At 50.8% G+C, this 20,514-nt stretch overlaps 6 protein-coding genes across 6 annotated transcripts; 3 read left to right on the forward strand and 3 right to left on the reverse strand.

Annotated features, from left to right (window-relative positions):
- Window positions 1-1,120: 1,120 nt before the first annotated feature.
- anxc4 (annexin ANXC4) lies at window positions 1,121-4,508 on the forward strand. The gene is made up of 2 exons (XM_024827899.1): window positions 1,121-3,939; window positions 4,005-4,508. Exons 1-2 carry the CDS (start codon window positions 1,591-1,593, stop codon window positions 4,314-4,316), a joined length of 2,661 nt encoding a protein of 886 aa, XP_024680315.1. The 5' UTR covers window positions 1,121-1,590; the 3' UTR covers window positions 4,317-4,508.
- Window positions 4,509-6,487: 1,979 nt separating this feature from the next.
- On the forward strand, window positions 6,488-9,316 carry gta1 (glutaminase GtaA). Its single transcript, XM_024827900.1, has 8 exons — window positions 6,488-6,788; window positions 6,842-7,134; window positions 7,190-7,632; window positions 7,698-8,281; window positions 8,335-8,537; window positions 8,593-8,736; window positions 8,829-8,964; window positions 9,015-9,316. Exons 1-8 carry the CDS (start codon window positions 6,595-6,597, stop codon window positions 9,091-9,093), a joined length of 2,076 nt encoding a protein of 691 aa, XP_024680316.1. The 5' UTR covers window positions 6,488-6,594; the 3' UTR covers window positions 9,094-9,316.
- Window positions 9,317-9,492: 176 nt separating this feature from the next.
- On the reverse strand, window positions 9,493-11,289 carry cps1 (Gly-Xaa carboxypeptidase; the record flags this gene model as incomplete). Its single annotated transcript, XM_024832059.1, has 4 exons — window positions 9,493-9,551; window positions 9,603-10,392; window positions 10,425-10,896; window positions 10,952-11,289. 4 exons carry the CDS (start codon window positions 11,287-11,289, stop codon window positions 9,493-9,495), a joined length of 1,659 nt encoding a protein of 552 aa, XP_024680317.1.
- A 1,645-nt stretch (window positions 11,290-12,934) lies between these two features.
- On the forward strand, window positions 12,935-13,709 carry P174DRAFT_375089 (WSC domain-containing protein; the record flags this gene model as incomplete). The annotated part of the gene is made up of 2 exons (XM_024822610.1): window positions 12,935-13,223; window positions 13,294-13,709. The coding sequence occupies 2 exons, from the start codon at window positions 12,935-12,937 to the stop codon at window positions 13,707-13,709; spliced, it is 705 nt and encodes a 234-aa protein (XP_024680318.1).
- A 584-nt stretch (window positions 13,710-14,293) lies between these two features.
- Window positions 14,294-17,651, reverse strand: P174DRAFT_462253 (uncharacterized protein; the record flags this gene model as incomplete). Its single annotated transcript, XM_024830104.1, has 4 exons — window positions 14,294-15,512; window positions 15,566-16,835; window positions 17,109-17,289; window positions 17,619-17,651. 4 exons carry the CDS (start codon window positions 17,649-17,651, stop codon window positions 14,294-14,296), a joined length of 2,703 nt encoding a protein of 900 aa, XP_024680319.1.
- Window positions 17,652-17,921: 270 nt separating this feature from the next.
- Window positions 17,922-20,051, reverse strand: P174DRAFT_393160 (TMEM165/GDT1 family protein). Its single transcript, XM_024823582.1, has 3 exons — window positions 19,161-20,051; window positions 18,206-19,103; window positions 17,922-18,148 (listed from the first exon to the last, which is right to left on the reverse strand). The coding sequence occupies exons 1-3, from the start codon at window positions 19,761-19,763 to the stop codon at window positions 18,081-18,083; spliced, it is 1,569 nt and encodes a 522-aa protein (XP_024680320.1). The 5' UTR covers window positions 19,764-20,051; the 3' UTR covers window positions 17,922-18,080.
- Window positions 20,052-20,514: the final 463 nt, after the last annotated feature.

Here is a 20,514-nt window from a genome sequence, read left to right on the forward strand (position 1 = left end):
GCAATTTCCTTTCTTGGCAAATGTATTCATTTCTTTCTCTTTCTGCTCTTTACAGGTTCTCGACAATCGCCATTGGTTGGGACACCCTTGTGTGATGTCTTCCTCGCGCACTGAACTGTTTGAATCTCGCAGACGGAGCGAATTATTTGTCTCCGTCCCGGAATCACTCGTTGAGAGACCCGGGATCGGGATGAGCAGCATTTGCAGTTGCTCATCTGGATACAAAACCACACTGTCGATTACTCTCTCCTGCTCTACCATTTGCAGCCAATTTCTGCCTTTTCTTTATACCACTTGCGTGTTTTCTGTGATATCACTTTTGATGACCTGGTACCTTGTGATTCCGAATACGAGCGGTGTACCGAATACCACGAGCATATGGCGCCATCATGCTTGTTTCTTTTCTTTTCCAGATCTGGTTGTCAATCCTCCCAGACGGTGTATTTCCGATTCCCATTTGAATCAGAACTAGTTTCTCTTCTCCGCATCATTTTTCTTGAAAATGACATTCATAACGTTTGGCTAGCTGGTCTGTTATTCTTTGTCTCCCTTCAATAACCTCACGCTACTTGCCCATTCTCACTGGTAGGTCTTCTTGGCACCGTATTCGGATGAAGTCGATATTTATCAATTTTATGATGTCGCAATTCAAAAGATATAACTACTAGTGCTCCACTTCGCACTCCTGACGGAACCGAAACTGTGGATGGCAAGGCTGAAGAAAAAGCTCAATTTGACCAACCTGCCCAGAACTTCATCGCCCTTTCGTAGACCAATCAGTCTTCCTTGAGTAGGTAAGATCGGTACTTAGATACGAATCATACGAGGCACTAGACTGCAAAAGGGGTTGTTTGACTTAGTCCAACTGTGGGTCATTTTATGGCACCATCATTGGTGTGCATTGCGGATTGAATGATCTGGAGTTGATTTCGATTCGTTGCAGCTGGGGGGGGGGGGGGGGGGTTATTCTCTGTTATCTGCTGCATACTACTGCACACATCCTGGCGCCTTCATCAGAAGACAGGATGTACAGCTGAGCTTTAGCAAAGAGTGCGGCTCAAACTTTACAGGCAGCGCAAAACGAGCGCGTATCTCTAAGAGTAGCAATGATTGAAGTACTGGAAACGAGAAGAGAGATTTTGATGTTCTTCTCCCTCTTGACCTTCAACGCAGAGCATGCTTATTGAATTGTAACCAGCCCCGCGAATTCCAGCGTGGGACCAGACCACCCTTGAGCTCTTGTGTGTGACTCCTACCATTCTCAGCTTCGACCTGTTCAGCTGGACTTTGGCGCGACCGCCGATGATCACAGTAGAATTCAGCCTCGGGCCAGTAACAAAAAGAAAGCGGTTCGCTCGAGTCGCTTATGGGTTCTGAGTCTCTGACCGATCTTTCTTCTGTTCTCTCTTTCTCACATTTCTAATCTGCTTACCCTCCTTTCGCTGATTTGTAGACCTTGACTCTTTCAATTCTTTCGCCTATATTTCCACCTTATTGCTCCATTATTCCTATCCTGCGGTGTTCTATTACTTTTTGAGCTTCTGCTTGTCCTGCCGTTATAATTGGGTTCTCGCAGCGTCTGTCGAAACCATGTCACTGCAAGTCAATGACCCACGGTCGCGTGGTCGTTCCAAGTCTCCGAGCGGGCGCATCCGCGATCGTTCCAAATCTCGCGACAGCCGGTTACCCTCTACCGCTCCCGACGCTGCGAGGTCATCGGAGAGAAAGTATCTTGCTACCGACGCGAGGGGCGACCATCTGCGGTCGAGATCCGGCGGGCCCCGAGACAGCAACACCTCAATCGCTAGTCATCGAAGCCATTCTCGATACGATGTCCCAGACTCGGCGTCAGAACGGGATGATCGCAAGCACAAATATCTGCGCGGCGAGCGATGTCGCGACCACTACTACCAATCGGACTCGGGGGAAAGCAAGACTGCAAGGCGCGATGACAGAAAGAGCTATGCGCGGTCGCCAAACCTTCGACCAGTGAGGTATGAGAGTCACTCAGATGACTCCTACTCGGACTCGGAAGATGAGGCGCTGGCCTACGGCGATGTCCCTAGCGATCTGGAGCGTGATTTCTACGGATACAGAAAGCCAACGCGTGCGTCTTCGCCTCGTGTAGATGGCCCAGTTATGTCTGGGGCGCTCAATGGCGCTCCTCCTGCCAAGCAGGATTCGTCTCGTTCCCGTCATGCTTCAGATGAGGACATTCCCGGCCATCATCCCAGCTATGCCAGACCCGGACAGTTCCAGTATGCCATGCAGTCACAGTATGGCCAATTCCAGCCTAGCTATCCTCCGACGTCCTCTGCACCGCAGTCAAATTGGGCCCCCATTCCAGAGTGCGAACGACCGGGCTTCGTGCCGCCGTCGTCACAGGCCGAGACGCAATCGATCCCAGGAGCATTTCCGCAACCTGTGTCGACCTACCCTGAGATGACTGGTGCGCCTACTGCTCCAGTTTTTCCAATGCCTCAATATGCGAATATAGGGCAGCAGAATCCATACGCGCCTCCCAACGGTCGTCCGCTTTCCGTCTCCAATGCTTATGCACCGGCCGTCAGCTCTCCAAATCATCAGCGCGCTTTATCAAGCGATGCAAATACGCATCCAGTGTACGCTAATCCTGCACCTTTTCAATACGCCCATATCGATCCAAATGTGAAATATGGCTCCAAGAATGGCGCAGTGCCGTATAAGTATTCTACGACACCCCAGTTCTCCAAACCGAGTGAAGCTCCGACAGCCGAACCCCAACCTACTAGGGCCAAATACTCCGCAGTTCCACAATTTCAGAAGCCAGCCGCGGCCACTCGTCAGGAGAATGAACAGCGATTTATCGAGATAGCGCCCGGGAATCGGACCACTGGCCGCCCAGCAAGTCATTCTGTCTCCTCTGCGAACAACCTTTCAGTAGCGGGGGCTGACCCAAATCTTCGACCGGCAAGCCCCATGCTAGAGCCTTATAAGGGCACATATCAATCCATATCTCCAATGCCGTCGCCTATTGTGATCCCATCCAAGTTCGACGACGACATCTCTGACTTTGAGCCACTTGACGGAAGCTCAGACGCGGACGGGAGGAGGAAACACTCGCGAAAGAAGTCCAAGGATGAAAGGGACCGCAAAGAACTGAAGCCCGAACGCGCTAAACGTGACAGCAGCCGGGTTCGTTACGGCCGACATGAATCTCAAGACCAGGCAGTGGTATTGATCTCACCTAGCAGTGTCCGGAAGAAGGTCACATTTTATGACCCCGCCCCGGACGCGATTACCATGCAGGAGGCTTTGTCGCACACCATCAACATTGATACCAAGGCTCTCATTCGTGTGCTGCCTCACCTATCCAGCGAGGAAATGCTAGACTTGCGTAAGGAATACAAGAGTCACGTGAAGCTACAGGGCAAAGGCATCAATATGGCCAAACATATCCGGCTGAAGCTGGGCAACAGTGCGTTTGGGAAAGTATGCTACGCAACCGCGCTGGGCCGCTGGGAGTCGGAAGCGTACTGGGCCAATTGCTACTACCAGTCTAGCACCTCGCGGCGGGAACTCCTCATCGAGTCTCTGATGGGACGCAGCAACAGCGATATCCGCGAGATCAAGGAATGTTTCCGTGACTCACGGTACTTGGACAGCCTGGAAAAGTGCATGAAGGCGGAACTCAAGGCGGACAAGTTTCGAGTCGCGGTGCTGCTTGCGCTCGAGGAAACACGGCAGAGCGAGCGTGAGCCCATCGATCCCAATCAGGTCCAGCGTGACGTTCGTGACTTGAATGGGGCTCTGATGTCACGACATGGGGGCGAGACCGCAATGATCTACATTATTGTACGACGGAGCGACGCACACTTGCGAGAGGTGCTCCGCGCTTATGAGAAGATCTACAACCAAAACTTTGCTCGTGCAATGATTGCCAAGTCGCAGAATCTTGTGGTACGTTTCTCCACTTTTAGTTCCCCGAAGTATTTCTCATGGTCTTCTAACTTGGTTGATGACAGGGTGAAACACTGGCGCATATTCTCAATGGGGCCATCAACCGACCCATGCGCGATGCTCTGTTGTTGCACCAAGCTCTCCGGGAGACTCGCTCGGGCAAGGAGCGGTCCGAACTTCTGATCTCCCGGTTGGTCCGTTTGCACTGGGAGCCGCGGCACCTGGAACAGGTTAAGAACGAGTATCGTCGGCGTTATGGGGAGCGGCTTGAGGAGGCGATTGCCGAGGAGATCCTACCGTCGCCTGGAGGAAGCGAATGGGGCGAGTTCTGTATTGAGTTGGCACGCAGCTCCAAGACTATTACTGGACGCGGGTGATGTCTCTATCATGCTTAACGATTTCGGGTTATGAGTTATGCGTCATGAGTTGCTTGGTTTTACGACACTGGAATGGTGTCATATCCTCTTGGCGTTGATTGATTTTGGATCAGGCAAAATAAACACATAAATCTTTTCTCCAGGGTTGATGCATGCTTGACAGGGGTACACTAGTACTTACTGTAGACATCCTAAAAGCGAAGACTACCTTAGTTACTAGGAGGTCGCTTGCCAAATCCCATCGAGGAATTACCGCAGGCGAATCTTCGACTTTCAAAAAGGACAAGTGCTTGAAAGAGTAAATATGTAGTATCCACAAAGTAAGTCTGCGCGTTAAATGAGCATTTATTCCATTGATTCGGTAGGTAGAGTCTCACTCATCTCCAATAGCATAGCGAAGGCTTTCGTGATGAATGCAGGCGAAGTATCTTTGCGGGGCGTGGTCAATCAGAAGAGAGGTAACAGTACTCCGTACCTCTCGTAGTCCTGCACAGAGATACCGACGGCAGGGCGATGTAACTATTGAAATGAATTCTCAAGCGAGGAATCTGCGTGTTTGTTTTTTGACCAGGGTGGGCTTAGTGGCTTGAGATTTGAGATACATAAGGGGGTATTTACAGATAGTCTCCTTGGACAATGCAAGGGGTGCTGGCGCGAACAGAATCAGTAGCTGTATTCGCTCTGTACCTGCGTCGAATAGGACTCCTCCACGCTGCTGTGAAACCTTCTTTAGATCCAGATATTTAGCTTCATCTGCTCAGTTCTGAGTGACCCTTTTCTCCGCAGTTACGGTGCTTGACCGAGTAGTCGGCACTCGGCAATTCCAGGTAAACAAAAAGCGGGCAGTAGTCTTGTGAAAGTGGCAGAGGCTGAGGGCATCTGATCACTTTCCTGCGAGCGATCAATTAAAGTAGACTAAGAAAACTAGCAATGTAACGATACTTAGGACTTGCGGTCTGGCGATCCTGCGGGACTACCCCACACTACATATCAACCTTCTTGAGGGCTGACGGTTGGCTTGTGCCTTGTACAAGGGGATTTAACCTTGAGTGATGAGCCTCTTTTCCAGTTGAGTGGAGGCCATGGGAACCTGCAGCAGGACGAAATACGGTCACACCGAAACTGTATCCATCAATCTGACCTGGGTCCCTCCCTCCGATGTTCCTGGCCTCTCACATGATGGTATCACAAATCTCGGTCACATTGGCATTTTGCAAGTTCGGAGATGATAACCCCCTCTGCAAATGCCTGTAGATGGTGCAACATATGCTTCGACGACTTCGAGTCGTATGGTTGATCCGAGGGAAATGGCGGTGGTGGTGGATCTGAAGCCAGTACACTGCGGTGTTCCATGTCACTTTCCCATTTGGGAATTGTTGTGCAATTTCCCGTCTCGTCTTGTTGTCTTCGTCTCAACATACTCTGCAGGCTTTCTCTTTTCTCCCTCACTTATCTCCTCTTTTCCTGTACTTGCACTCTCCGACTAGTCAACCGTTAGCTCTTATATTACCAACTCCGACCAATGTCACTCTCTTGATTTGACCTATCTCTATCTCCATACTGTGTTGACTGACAGTGCCTGTCGTTACTCCTCCCATCCAAGTTGACAAGCATCTTCTGACTCGCGACCTGCCATTTGGGCTCAACTGGACTCATACTTGGTCCCGTCAACCTTGCTACCCTATGCTCAGGTGGATCTCCTGAACAAGCACTATCTACGCTTAGTGCATGCACCTTTGGCTTCATCAAATCGCCATCAGCCTATAGACGGCCAATATCTCGGTAATTACACTGGCCGAGAGCAGAGAGGGAAAACAGCGAGAGAGGAATGAATGATTAATTATCTGCACATTGCATGGTAAACAGTCCGATCATCCCCCACATACTTGCCCTCCCCCTGCCCTTGTTCCCTCATGTCCTTCCCTTGGCTCTATGAGTAGGAGGTCCATGTGTCTCTCCATGCCGACAATGACAGGTCAGACGACTTTCGGGAAGTTTTCTATCATGCGGGCTTCCATTCCTCAGTCTCTTCTAGACCGTGGCTCGACTGACTGGTCTCTAGTCATACTGAGTTTCTGGGTGTCAAGGTTCCTTCCTTACGTCTGGTATGTCGATCTTGCCCAACTATAAAACCAACCCTAGAATTCCAGTAAACATTCTCAATTGGCAGTCTTTGCTTATCGTGGCAAAATCGCTGATCTGTTGTTTAGCTTCCAGGTCAGACTCTTCATAAAATCTTCCATGTGTCCTGCTTGATCGTCCGGTAAACATTATCACCATGCAGCTGTTTCCTCTCGGCGTGTTAACCGCCTTCCTGGCTTCCATAGCAGGAGCGGTGTCAACTTTCTCTCCTGCACGACCTCCTGCGCTGCCCTTGGCCGTAAAGTCTCCTTACTTGAACACATGGCTTTCTGCAGGAAGTGATGGAGGTAACGGTGGCTATTTGGCCGGCGAATGGCCGACTTTTTGGGAGTAAGCGTCTGCTACTAAACATGTAGGCGCACCTTTCTGACGAAGAAGTACAGGGGCCAGATCAATGGCTGGGCTGGGCTAATCCGTGTCGATGGTGCTGTCTACACGTGGATGGGTCTGCCTGGATCGACAACTGCCAACCAGACTGCATATGAATACACCTCAACAAAGAGCATCTTCACATTTCATGTCGGAGATGCTGTGGAGATGAAAGTCACTTTTTTGTCTCCCATAACGCCAAATGATCTACGAAGGCAGTCATTGACATTCTCCTATGTTCACGTCGCGGTTTCATCAATTGACGGCGACTCTCACGACGTACAGCTCTACTCTGACATTTCTGCCGGTGAGTCCGAATAGACCTCGGCTCTGCAAATTTCTTTCTCCTGATCAATTCTTAGAATGGGTGTCTGGAGACCGCACTGCTGTTGCGGAGTGGGAGTATGGTGTCACACACGATGGGGTTGCTTATCATAAGGTCCACCGTCAGACCCAACTCCTTTTTTCGGAAGTCAGAGATCAAGCGGAATGGGGTAACTGGTACTGGGCAACTGAGCATAGTGACAGAATGACCCACCAGTCGGGGGCTGATGTTGCTGTTCGGGGTGCATTCGCCGCTAATGGAACCTTGGGCGATTCAAAAGACTCGAACTACCGTGCCATCTCCACAGATTGGCCGGTTTTTGGCTTTGCAATTGACCTGGGGTCGGTTACATCGTCCTCGGTCGATACGCACTTCACCATTGGGCTTGCTCAAACTGAAGCGATCCAATACAGCAGCCCCGATGGTATACGGGCAGAGCCCTCCTTGTGGACAAGCTATTTTGACGACGAATTGGCTGCTGTGAGTGCTCCTGCCATCTGATATATACCGTTGCTGCTAATTGTCTAACCTTTGCTATGTTCCAGCTCGAGTTCTTCCATTACGACTATTCAACCGCAAACAAGCTCTCTTCGGCATTGGACGAGAAGATTGCGCGGGACTCCGTAGCAGCGGCTGGCCAAGACTACTTGACTATTACCTCTCTCAGTGCTCGTCAAGCCTTTGCTGCCACTCAGTTGTGCGGCACGTCCCAAAATCCATATCTCTTTATGAAGGAAATATCCTCCAACGGCAACATGAACACTGTGGACGTCATTTTCCCTGCTCACCCAGTATTCCTGTACACCAATCCAGAACTGCTCGAGCTTATCCTAAAGCCCCATTTTGAAATCCAAGAATCCGGGCAGTACCCTAACGCTTATGCGATGCATGACATTGGAACCCATTATCCCAACGCTACTGGCCACCCTGAAGGCAACGATGAACCAATGCCGCTTGAGGAATGCGGAAATATGATAATCATGGCTCTGGCGTACGCACTCAAGTCATCCAACACGGATTATCTGAAGGAACACTATCCGTTGTTGGAACAATGGACATCATATCTGGTCGACGAAGCTATCTACCCGGCGAATCAGATATCGACGGACGACTTTGCTGGCCCTTTGGCGTAAGTACTGACATCAGACTTAACCATTGCCGTGCTCTAAGGTTCTTCTATAGCAACCAAACCAATCTGGCTCTGAAGGGGATTATTGGTATTGAGGCCATGGCGACCATTAGCAAGCTTACCCACCACGCTGATGCAGCTACCAATCGCTCTGCTATCGCCCACGATTATATCGATAGGTGGCAAGTACTGGGTATTGCTCATGAGGCGGATCCTCCGCACACCACATTGTCTTATGGCTCAAATGATTCTCACGGTCAGTTCCATTTCTCTTCTTCCTTTCAGCAGTATTAGTAGCTGATCGATAACAGGTCTCCTGTACAACCTTTACGCCGACCGTGAGTTGGGCTTGAACCTGGTGCCTCAATCTGTTTACGATATGCAGAGCGAGTTCTACCCCACGGTGCAGAAGAGGTACGGGGTGCCGCTGGACACCCGACACCAGTACACTAAAGGTGAATTCCTTACCTTTCGTATACCCATTTCCCGCCTTCATTGCGTTTCCGCATTTAAGGAAACATTCAGTAATCTAACATGAGTCTTGTAGGTGACTGGGAACTGTTCACAGCAGCGGTCGCTTCCACGAGTACAAGGGACATGTTCATTCAGTTGCTTGCGAATTGGATCAACCAAACACCCACCAACCGCGCTCTTACTGACCTCTATGATACTGTTAGCGGAGAGTAAGTTTTTCTTGTTGATGTTCTGATTGCGAGCGCTGCTGACATTTCAGTTACCCCGGAATCACGTTCATTGCGCGGCCCGTTATGGGCGGTGCTTTCGCCTTATTACTTCTGGAGGAGGGTCTTTGATGAGCATTGATACCCCTAGATCGTTCCGGTCGTTTTGCTTGCCAAACCGACTGAGTCACAAGCTGATTATTCTTCTGTATGAATTCGTGGATATGTCTTGGATATGTCTATTATTATACCATCTTTAGACTAAGTATATGTCGCCGAAGGCCGCTGCTTGACATGCAGCACAGCCAGGTTCGAGGTGCACGTATATAGCCCGTTATGCATAATCATCACAAGGTCACAAATGCTACCTGATTCGCAGTTAATTCCTAAATGCCGTTTGCAAATAAAGTAGATTCGGCCTTGGTGAGCGATTACATCCTGTCGTCCAATTGGCTGACCAAATTGAATATAACAACGATCCATACAGTTCATCAAATGGCATGGCTAAAAGACGCATCGGCGAGGATTGATTCAGAGATCGTGAGAGATATCGGCCGAGTCATTCCAAGCGTCAAAAGAACGGATCAGGTCTAGAAAGGTCAGTACGGGTAAGCACTTTGTCGTTAGGGGGATCGACATACTGTAATATAGAACCATTGCCTCTAGATGCACATCAATAGCTACTCGCTCGTCGACCGTATGGATGTTCAGGCTACCGCCCCTGCGAGACGGACTCCAGCGGTAGATGTTCCGCGACAGGGCCCAGTAGAATCTGGTGTCGGTGTTTCCCGTCATGATGTCGCCGCTGACCACCACTGTCTTGCCGTTCAAGCTGGGCACTGACTCGAAGGAGGTGCGCGCGACACCAGCGAACCGAGCCCAGACGGCGTCGGTGTCGATATTGGTAGGACTCACGGGAGCAGGGACAAGAGGCGTGCTGAGGGTCGACAAGGTGAGACGATTATTGACGGCTGGTTTATCAGCGGTAGCGGCCGTTTCCGGGAAGGCGGTCCATGACAGATTGTGCTTGTCGGCGATGGGGGCGATGATGTCGATGGCGCGCTGCTTGATGAGTTCTGGGGTTTGATGGAGGGCGATGCGGTAGTTGACCAGCGCGGAGATCTTCTCGGGCAGCGCGTTGGATTTGATGCCGCCGTTGAAGATGTCGGCGGCCTGTGAGGTTTGCAGGATGTATCGGAAGGCGTCGCCGCGGGAGGATGCCAGTTTCTCGGCTAGCGCGACGTGGTCGGATGACTGCAGACCGGAGGCTAGCCAGGGTTCGACGTGGTTGGGCGAGTAGCGAGCCTGGCATTCGAGCATCCGGCGGGAGGGGTGGTCGTCGGTAAGGACAGGCACGAAGAGGGCCTGTCGCTCGAGCTCGTAGATGATCTCGGCCATGATGCCGATCCCTGTGTGAGGGGTGGGATGGAGCTGTGGCCGCCGGCGATGTCCAGAGAGAGCACAATGTCTATGCTGCCTTTCTCTCCTACGCCAGGGAGCGCGTAGACCACGTCATCGCCCAGAGTTTCGAGACCCATGCCGCCCTCGTCCAGGATGAACTCAAAGCTGTCGGGACCGTACTTCTTTTCCAGGGCAGAGGCAAGCGAGCCAGCGCCGAGGAAGCCGTGGGATTCTTCGTCGAACCCAAAGGCCAGAACAATGGTGCGTGTCGGCTGCCAGTTCTGCCGGAGCAGATCTTCGATGACGGACAGGAGGCCAATCAAGACGTTCTTGCAGTCGCTAGCTCCTCGGCCCCAGAGCCATTCGCCATCAAAGTGGCCGGCAAAGGGAGGGTAGGTCCAGTCGGAAGGATCATTGATCGGCACAACGTCTTGGTGAGCCATGAACAGGATCGGTTTAAGTGAGTCATCGGTGCCATTGAGGGTGTAGAGCAGCCCGAGTCTGTTGATATGATCCACGGAGGCATACGAATGACTGAACATACTGTTTTAGCAGCCCTCCTTCTAATTAACCATGAGAGAATGCCTACACTAGAGGAAATAGCAACTCCAAGAGCGCTTGGAACTCTACAAAGGGAGCGAATCCCTCGTCGAAGGGATCCGTCATGTAGTCATTGACCGTGGTGGGAATCTGGACGGCTCGTGAGAGACGGTCGACCTGCTGCAGCCGAATGGTCTCATCCTGGACATATCGAAGTGCAGAAAGCAGACCATCTTCAGGCAATTCGACCTTGGGTGCCAGAGGGCAGATGTTGTTGGTGCCAGACAAGGACTTGAGGATCTGCTGCGGAGAAGGACTGCTGAGTGACATAGCCGAGGGTATTCCGAACCCTATGAGGGCCGGGACGACGTGGGCAATCGACCGCATTTCTTTCAGTTTTCTAGGAACAGGCTTGAGAGTAAATCGGAGAGTTGCACTGGACAGGAGAGAAAGCCAGAACAGCGTTGTTCAATACATTTATCTTATCTCTCAGTGCAAGTCCGTACTCCGCAGCTGTTATCAATACGATCTCCTTCTCCGCATGCACTTCCGTCGCTTTTGCATCTCACCATTGTGAGATATCTATTTCACGGGCCAGTCGATAGATAATGGCGGGTCAGTCCGCTCGCCAAAGGATAGCTTTGCCCGATCGGGAAGGTCATAAGCGGTTGGTCTGTGATGATGAATCTCCAGGGAAAATGATCTGATTGAGCGATGAACGGAGATATTTAGGATGCCAGCTGTCCAGGAGATTTTGGCTTACCGGCATGTTTAGAAATTATCAGACTCAACCTCGCCTCATGAGCCGCATGGTAGTATCGATTTGTGAGATCGCGAATTACTGCCAGGTCCAGGCAGGATACAGAGATTCCTCCTTGTTGATAATGCACGGCTGCTTGGAGCGAGAGCAGAAGCTATGCGTCGAGGGCTTCAGCTTAAAGGGAGTAAATTGTATTCCTGCCAGAGGATATAATCGACGTATGATGGCTTATGTATCGCTGGCTTGGGGGTTCTTTGCCTCCTGAGCTTACAGGCTGGACTTTTTGTTATTTGGCAAATATTGCTACAAGAATTTTATCATCACGAGGCATTGAATCGATGAGAACAAATAGTTGAGAATGAATAAGTTGGAAGACGGATGGGAAAAAACGAGCATAGTTGATCTCCTTTGTCGACCAGCAGACCAGGGTCAGGTGCCGTCTCGTGACGATGCTGTTGTCCCATTTTCATTCTTCGGCATCTCGAGGCTCTGGTCGAATCCCGGCGAAGAACCAGTCAAGGCAAAACCAGCTCGATTGATCTGACTATGCCTTACCTCAGATCTCCATCAGACTAAACTTCCACGAGCCTGATCAGGCTGATGGAAACCCCGAAGCTGTTGCAAATTGCATCACAACCCGAAAAGAGCAAGGAACCTGGTGATTATCGACGGACAAATACTGGATTGCTCCCGTGAGTAGACGGGTAGTTGTCTCAGAAAACAATAGTATGTTGATCCTTGACATCACCAAGGGGAAATAGAGCCACAAACTAGCGAAATTCGTTGACGCTAAAGCCCCGACGGCGAGCAGGCTGAGCAGCCATAATAAGCGAGAGTGACAAGAAAAATGCTTCCTCTGGAAGCGCAAGGGATCGTCGAAACCCCCTGCCACAGTGCCACTCCGAGGGTTTGGGAACTGTCGATCAAACGAGTGAACTCTTTTGAGAACCTGGAGAAATAACAGAGGGATCCGAGGATCAGCATTCTGACGCGGTTTCAGTGTGCTGACAATTTGACTCGAGAGTTACATCTATCTACCCCATATCTGGAGAAAGTGAAACCTGACGCTGGCAGCCCCCCTCTTAAATTTAGAGATGGGTTCTATTTAAAAACAAGGGCCCCCTTCTGTGTCTCTACACATTAATCATTAACTCACTCGCTTTGTTTTCCCCTGCTTTAATCCTCTGTTTGATCGATTCGTTCGCTTTTCACTTTTTGAATTACCGCCCGCAAACAATCAAAGCAGCCACTCTTTCTTAACCCTCAACCGAAATGTCTCCAAAGATCCTCCACCTCGCATTCCTCTCGCTTATGTCGCTGACACCCCATGTCCTCGCATCCCAGGATTCATCAGCTTGCTACAACAGCCCCGGAGATTTGACCCTGGCCGAATCCTCTAAGTTCATGTCCCGCGGCATGTGCGAGTCCAAGTGCGAGAAGAACGCCGTCCTCGCCGTCCAGGGAACCGACTGCTACTGCGGCAGCAGTCTCCCCCCGTCTTCCGCCAAGGTGTCGAACGACAAATGCGATACTCCGTGTCCAGGATATCCGGTTGACTACTGTACGTGTATATTAATACTGTTGCGTTGCATACAGACAACCAAGCAGGCAGCTAACTCGTGCGCGAACAGGCGGCGGCTCCAAAACCTGGACAGTCATGTATGACAACTATCTCCTCGAGGAGGACAGCGACGATTCCACTTCGACCTCGCTGACGGTCAACCCGACTCTTGTGGCTACCGTCGCCAAGGACAGCGCCAACCCCACAGCCACCATCCCGGCTGAGATCCTGACAGCACCCTCGGCCACCTTCACGACGCACCCTGGCGTCGCGCATGGCGTGTCCTCCGTCACTGCGTCCTCGTCAGCCGCTGCTGCGTCAAAGTCGGCAGGCGTTTCTTCTGCCTCTGCATCGGCGTCGCCCAGCACGCCGTCGGCGTCGCCCTCCGGTAGCGCTGGGTCCGGTGCGACTTTGAGTCACTCGGTGGGGGCCGCTGGGCCGGTTATGGGGGCGATTTTCATCCCATTGGTTATGTCTTGGTTCTAAGTGATACCCGCTCTACAGATGCTCCGCCTCTACGAATGAACAAATATCCCGTTGAATTGTTAATATGTCAGATGGCTGTGGATTATTACTGCTTATCGAGTGGATGCGATTACTGGATATACGTGATCTACTTGGGCCAAGGGCTAGTTTTGCTTACGAATCTAAGACAGGATGCTGGTTGTGCTGGTTCCTGCAAAGTCCTGTTTTATCGCTGGTCGATTCGATGCTGGACGTCGTTCGCTAAATTTTGCGAGGTGGTGTTCTGATCTACAGTCATTCACGACGCATTGTAAATTTAGACAACAAATTTAAATAACACAGGAGTGTCTAACCAATAGCCAATAATTAGGATTCAAGGGTATCATAAAGCCAACATCACCCACAAAGGTAAACCAAAACGCTAACTCGAAAACAGGCGGATCACAAGGGATGGTGTAGATGGACTATTGTTTCATGGATCTGCCGATCCTCGCTGAGGTTTTGGAACCTTGATGCCTCTCTTCTCCAGCATGGCATAATCGGTAGCTTTCATAGTTACTGCTTCAAAGTTCTTGGGAAGCGGAAGTTCATCCCTGTATTGAGGGTTAGTGGAAATACCCAAGGCAAGCTTGTCTGCATGGGAAAGGGAGGGCGCGAAAAGAAAGACCCAAGTGACAAACTGGGACATACCTAAGAAAAGCAATTTTGAGGTTCCGGGCCCGATCCTTGAGCTGGACTTGATCACGTCCTTGAATCTGAACCTCGCCATCTTCCGCTGCCTGTGCATCGTTCTGGCGCATGATCGTTGCCCATCTACAACCGTGCTCCCCAATTAACCGGATCAGCCGGGCATCTTCGGCAGGCGTCCAGCGCTGTCTGCCTTTAGACTGAGACGGCGTAAATGTTCTATTCGAACCAAAATCGCTCGTCTTGGCCCATTGTCTTGACGGTGACCGTTGAGTCTGGGGTGGAGTTTCAGGTCGGCGGACGACTTCCAATTGGCCTTGCGCTTCCCTATTTTGGGTACTCGCCTGCAGGCCCTGCTGTAACTGTGAGGCAGACTCGTCATGGTCGTCCCCCACCCGCTGGCGCTTTTTCCGTTGCAGCTCTGCCTTTTCTTGACGCTTGCGACTAGGGTCAAGCACACGACCATAGTCCGAAAAGTCATCACTGCTCGCATCTTCGTCCTCAGATTCTTGACGTGTTCGCTTTCTCGTGGCCGGCGGGAGGTCACGTCTCCTGGCTGCACTTAGGAGGTCTGCCTCCTGACTAATTGGGGAAACACGTTCCGCATTATCCTGACGGTCAATGAAAGCCTGGCGTCTGTCTAGCCGTGATCGTTGGGCTGACCGTGTGGGGCTCTGGGTTTCTTCCACTGCTCGCAATATGTCCTGGCTTGATGGAACAAAGGACAACCTGCTCGGTGTACGAGGTCGATGTCCATAAGAAGGCTCGTGATGATGCTCGCGGGTGAACCTATTGACAACCGGAGGGCTATGCGATCGTTCAAGTCCAGCACCGACATGATCGCCGATGTTCAGCTGAGAATCATCGACACTAAGATAATGGTCCTCAGGTAGCAAAGTTGGAGAACCTTCCGGAGACGCAGCTATCTCGTCTGGCTCTCCCTGCGCAATCTGCGCAATCTGCGACGGTGCGGGCGGAGTCTGAAGACGGAGATCCGAGGCGGACTGCGTGCTCTCGCCGTCCATGACTGGGGCAACAACGTCTGGCTGCCTCCGGGTCTCAGAAGCCTCACGCGACAAGCGACTGCGCTGCTGCCTCTGCATAAGACGCTGAATCGACACGGGATTGAGGAACACCCTTGAAACCGGTCAGCAAGAGAGCTAAGCTAAAAAAAGATATCGGGTACCAACGGTTTTGAAGACTTCCGTCGCTCCCTACTTTCCGCAGTTGATACTGGGGCTCGTTGATCTTCTTTAGGAGCGCCCCGCATCCGCTCTTCAGCCCGAGGTGGAGGTAATCCTTGGTGTTCATCATCAGTAGCAGCAGGCACTGGTGCCCTTTTTTCAACGGCGGGAGTGGCACTAGGACGGGGAGTGGCCGTTGCACTCTCTATGCGGTCTTGGTCAGCGAAAAACTCCTTGTGCATGGTCTGCACGCTTTGCTGCCCTTGCAACGCTTGGACGATTTCCTGAATGCGCTTTCGTAACCACTGAACAGCCCGTAGTACGAATTTTTGCCAGCGGTAAGCGCTTTTCAACTCTTTAATATCAAAAGAGTTATCTCCAGCTTCTGATATGAGAACAAGAATCTCATTATACCGGTCACAAACTGCATCTCTGTACTGCTCCGGGAAATCTTCAGAGCCTTGGAATCTACCGATGTTGAGACCACGCGGTGGAGCGACACTGCTGTCGAAGGCATCTTCATCAAAAGTCTCAAGGTCGAAAAAATGTTGCCTAATAGCAACCTCGGGAAGAAAATCAAGCTTATACTGATCCTCTTCCAGTTTCAGTATCAGAGATTGTGTGCGGAGTTCCAGAGCGAGATCGAAAGTATCTTTGCGAAGGGAGCTCTCGCCAATAGCTCTCTCATGCTGGCTCTCAGAGAGATCGTTCATGAATGGCAGCGGAAACAAGTCTTCCAAGTTTTTAATTGCTCGATTCGTCGAGTCCGTGCCAGCATTTGCCAGCAGCACCTCAAGTGCAAAACGCGCACAATTAGCCTGGTGAAGAATGGGATCTGCACTCCAATCCTTTCCTACTTGGACACTCTTCCTTTCCAGAGCTGATGTGAGTAGCTGACTGACATGCTTGACGTCAATGTACGTTTGAGAGCCGAACCACTTGGCTTGAACTGCCAGGTTGGACACGGAGTGTCGGAGTCGTTTGCTTTGAGTGCTATTCGGATCCGCGACTCTCTTAGCTGTGTTGACGATACTGACAGGATCCGCTGAGCTGGGGACAAGATAGTCCAAGACATTCTTGGCTGCTCGCTCAAGGTCTGGCAGTGTCTCCATCATCATGTCCGGATCCAGATTGGTGTCCGCGTCTTCAGGCAGGAAGGTAGTACCGGAGATGTTCACTGTATCATCTAGCGACTCCGGAATCACTTGATTGGCATAGCGATGAACAGATTTTTGAGGCGAATCGTAAGGTGGCTCTTCCGCCACGACACCGAGGCCTGTTTTTCAAAGGGCGAATAAGAGTCATGACTCAGGATATAGTGATGGTGTGAAGAGAAGGACAAGAACAGTGGAGGCATAGAGACATTAACAAAAAATGACATGTCCATGGAATCAGTCAAAAGAAGACGACAAAGAAAATTCCAGTTGAATGAAAAATAAGGTCAATCAAGCTTTGATGTTCTGCACAATTCAATACACAGAAGAGAGAAGAGGAATGCCGTAGGAAATACAACTATATGACAACCCCTGCTGAGAGCCACTCAACTTACTCATTCTGCCTTTGTTTTGTCCCCACCTCCTCCGGGCTCCATCCGCAGGCGCGCCCGCAGGACCGACATCATCAGAACGACCTGTAGACTCAAGGTCGCGACTTCGACTTCTCGTCACTCGTCGCTGTGATGGATTTGGAATGGCGTGCTTCACTGGCGCATTTTCTCCAACGCTTCCAGCCTGGGCTGGCAGTGCTGAGCGCGACCGTGAACGCGCCATAATCTGACTCCAGGCGGTCAGTGGGGCGGAAGCTCCTCTAAGCCACTCGACAGGTGCTATTGAGCGATATGAGGAAGTAAACAGTCTCTCCTTGGATGAATTTGATGAGAATTGCTGTCTCTTTGATGGAACTGCTGTAGATGTGCGACGTACTCATTGAACTGAGGATGTTGGAAGGGAACGGAGCGGGAGTAAGCCAGTATTAGGGTGTCGTAGGGTAACCTAGGGTAAGCGCCATTACATAATCACATTTGACGCTTGGGTTAGAAACCCAAACCCTAACCCTTGACCAGTTGGCAGTCAATAGAGAATTTTCGGACCATTTTGGCCCATTAATTCAGTATAAATCACGTGATCAAACCGCCATCATTCAGCAGTGATCTGACGGATGAGTTTCATTTCTAGTAGAAAATTCATAAATAATTGGCGATCTCTCGGAGGGCTTGCTCGGAGACAAAACCGTCCAGATTGCGATGAGCCGCCTGTGCACAGTAGAAAATGACCGATTGTTATTTTTACTTACTACCTAAACGTGGACTGGTAAGATCGCTGCGCACTGTACGTCCGCTGGTCACAGTTTCCAAGTGGTTTATCGAGATCATGAGGCTCATCCGTTATACTACAGCAAAAGCATCGAGATACAGACATACTCTCGAAGTTGACTGTCCCACGAGCGGGCAATCGCGACGACATAATCAAGCCCTGTATTCTAAGATTGAGTCTAAGACTAAGCTGAATGAACCACCCAAAAGCTAGCAAAGGGCTTCTATGAAATAAATGACTCCAAATATTAAGAATGCCGCAGCACCACCAAGCGTCACTGGATAGAATGTTAGCCTGTGTTCAAACGGCCAGGGAAGATTAAAAGTGTACATACCAACCCGCATGCTGACTTTGCCAGCAATAGCAGCACCTCCAATGACTGCCGCAGCAGTGCAAATACCATGGCCGGATATGGCACCAACCGTCACCCACCAGTAATCCTGTCCAGCAGCCATGGCAATGGTCGCGATCTGACTCCGATCACCCCATTCCCCAAGGAAGGTCATGACAAAAGTCTGTACCCATGCAGGACTGAGAAGAAGAGAGAAAAGATTGTTTATTCCAGTCAAGATGTCGCTCCAACGGCGACCAGGTCCTGGCGAAGATGATCGTGACGAAGACGATGAAATACTCTCAGGGGGCGAAGGGAAGCGATTGGTGGATGAGCGAGACTTGCGACGTCCACCAAGTCGGCCAGCTTCCAACGAATGAAGCGTCACGGAGGAGCGGCGCCGGCTCATGCGCAGCTGCTCTTGCTCCTTCTCCTCAAGTTCCATCTCGACTTCCTTCATTTCTTCGCCAACACCCTCATCCGGCGACATCTCGCGGCCTTCCTTAAGCATCTTCAGTCCGAAGACAATGAATAGCACAGCTGCCAAGAACTTGGTAACAGACTTGGGAATGAGTGTTGGTACTGCATGTCCCAGGATAGCCGAGAGCACCGTCATGCCAATAAGCGCTGAGAATGCCGCCGAGAAAACAAGCAAGCGTGGATGTCGCATGGCCATGAGGGCAGCCACCAGAAAAGTCTTATCGCCAATCTCGGAGACCACGATCATCGTAAAGGAGAAAAGAAGGGAGTGGAATGCGGATCCTTCGACCTGTTGTCCCGAATTCGTCCCAGTTTTCGAGGATGTGCCGTCTGCGTTAAGGCCAAGAGGATGATCGTTCACAGTTGCTGGCGATTTAGGGGGAGGGATATCGTGCGGTTTGTCTGGCAGGTCACCTGGTTTCTACAATGTTGTGTCAGTCACAATTTGGGCCAAAAATTATAGTCGGCAGCACTCTACCTCAAGAACGCCCAGGTTCGATTTGCCAGTAGAGCCCTTTGCCTCCCTGCCTTCCTCAGTCTGTTCCGACGTCGACAGCTTCTTCTGTTCACTATGAGGCAGAGGAGGCGCTTCCTTTGGACTACCAGGCGTCTTCTCTCCGACCGGAGTATTACCCTTTAATTTTTCGGACACTCCACCCTCGGTACCCCGAGTTCCCTCTTTGGGACCTGGCCTATGTGGATCGTCCATCACACCATCATTCGAATGAGGGATAGGTTTTCCATCTGGACCCATGTGTTGATGGTCGGCCGGTTTCTTTTCAGGCCCCGAACCTCCCTCCGCAGTCTTAACCGTACCCGCCTTTTTGCGGTCTCGTTCAGCATTCGTTTCGACCCACGGACCAGCGTGAGGTCGACCATCTTTTCCATCGAACGGGGCGTCCAGCGTCCCTTTGGGAGTAGCTTTGGGGGCAAGTGCGTCTATAGATGGAACAATTGGATCTGGAGCCGAAAAATCACGCGGTGTGAGACCTTGGTCCGTGGAGACTCGATCGGCGACAGCCGTCGAAATGGCTGGTAATAGAAATAGGACAGCTGGAGATGAAAGATAAGAGAACCGCATCTTGGATGCTGCGAAAGACCGCGCTAGAACTCAACGATGAGAATTCGATGGACGTATTATTAAAGATATATGCCCGCAAATGGGTCGAGGCGTAATCCCTGGTAAAGGGCCGTGGAGAGATCGACAGCTGGTGGCACGTAACCAGCAACGTCTTGATTGTTGATGATTAAGAAAGATAAGGGCAATTAAAAGAAGCAAAAGGCACCAATGCTGAGTGCTAATAAAAGAAAAATGAGGGGAAATAATTCAAGAAGCTAGGAGGAATAACAGTCTATCGCTGCTTCATGAGCCAACGCGAGGTTTCATCAGGGAACTTTTCCGGCCGCAAAAGGGGCGACCTCAACGTCACGTGCCCTGAATCAGTTGCGCCCGCAAACGTCAATTCGGAGAGACGACAGAAAAGATCGTCGAATAGAATCTTATTTATTACCACATCAACTCTTCCATGCACCTATCATACTCACCAATTGAGTTGTATTCGGTCCTCGTCTCTTTATGAGATTGGGTTGTCTCATTCGAACCTCAGGCGGCTCAGGCCTCGTTATCGTTGCCATGAATCCATGATAGAGCAAGTGTCGACGAACTCAAGCACCAATGTACTGTCTAGACACCGCTTTTTTCAGTCTTATGGTATTTCAATAATTCCCTATATCCATCAAGAGGTACCTTCTATAGATTGAGTAGGAAACATAACTTCCACTGGTCTCGTGCCTTCAGGTAGAGGTTAACTACATCCTTTTCTGCGAACTGC

Source organism: Aspergillus novofumigatus (genome assembly GCF_002847465.1).
Source record: "Aspergillus novofumigatus IBT 16806 chromosome Unknown P174scaffold_6, whole genome shotgun sequence".
Classification (NCBI taxonomy): Eukaryota; Fungi; Ascomycota; class Eurotiomycetes; order Eurotiales; family Aspergillaceae; genus Aspergillus; species Aspergillus novofumigatus.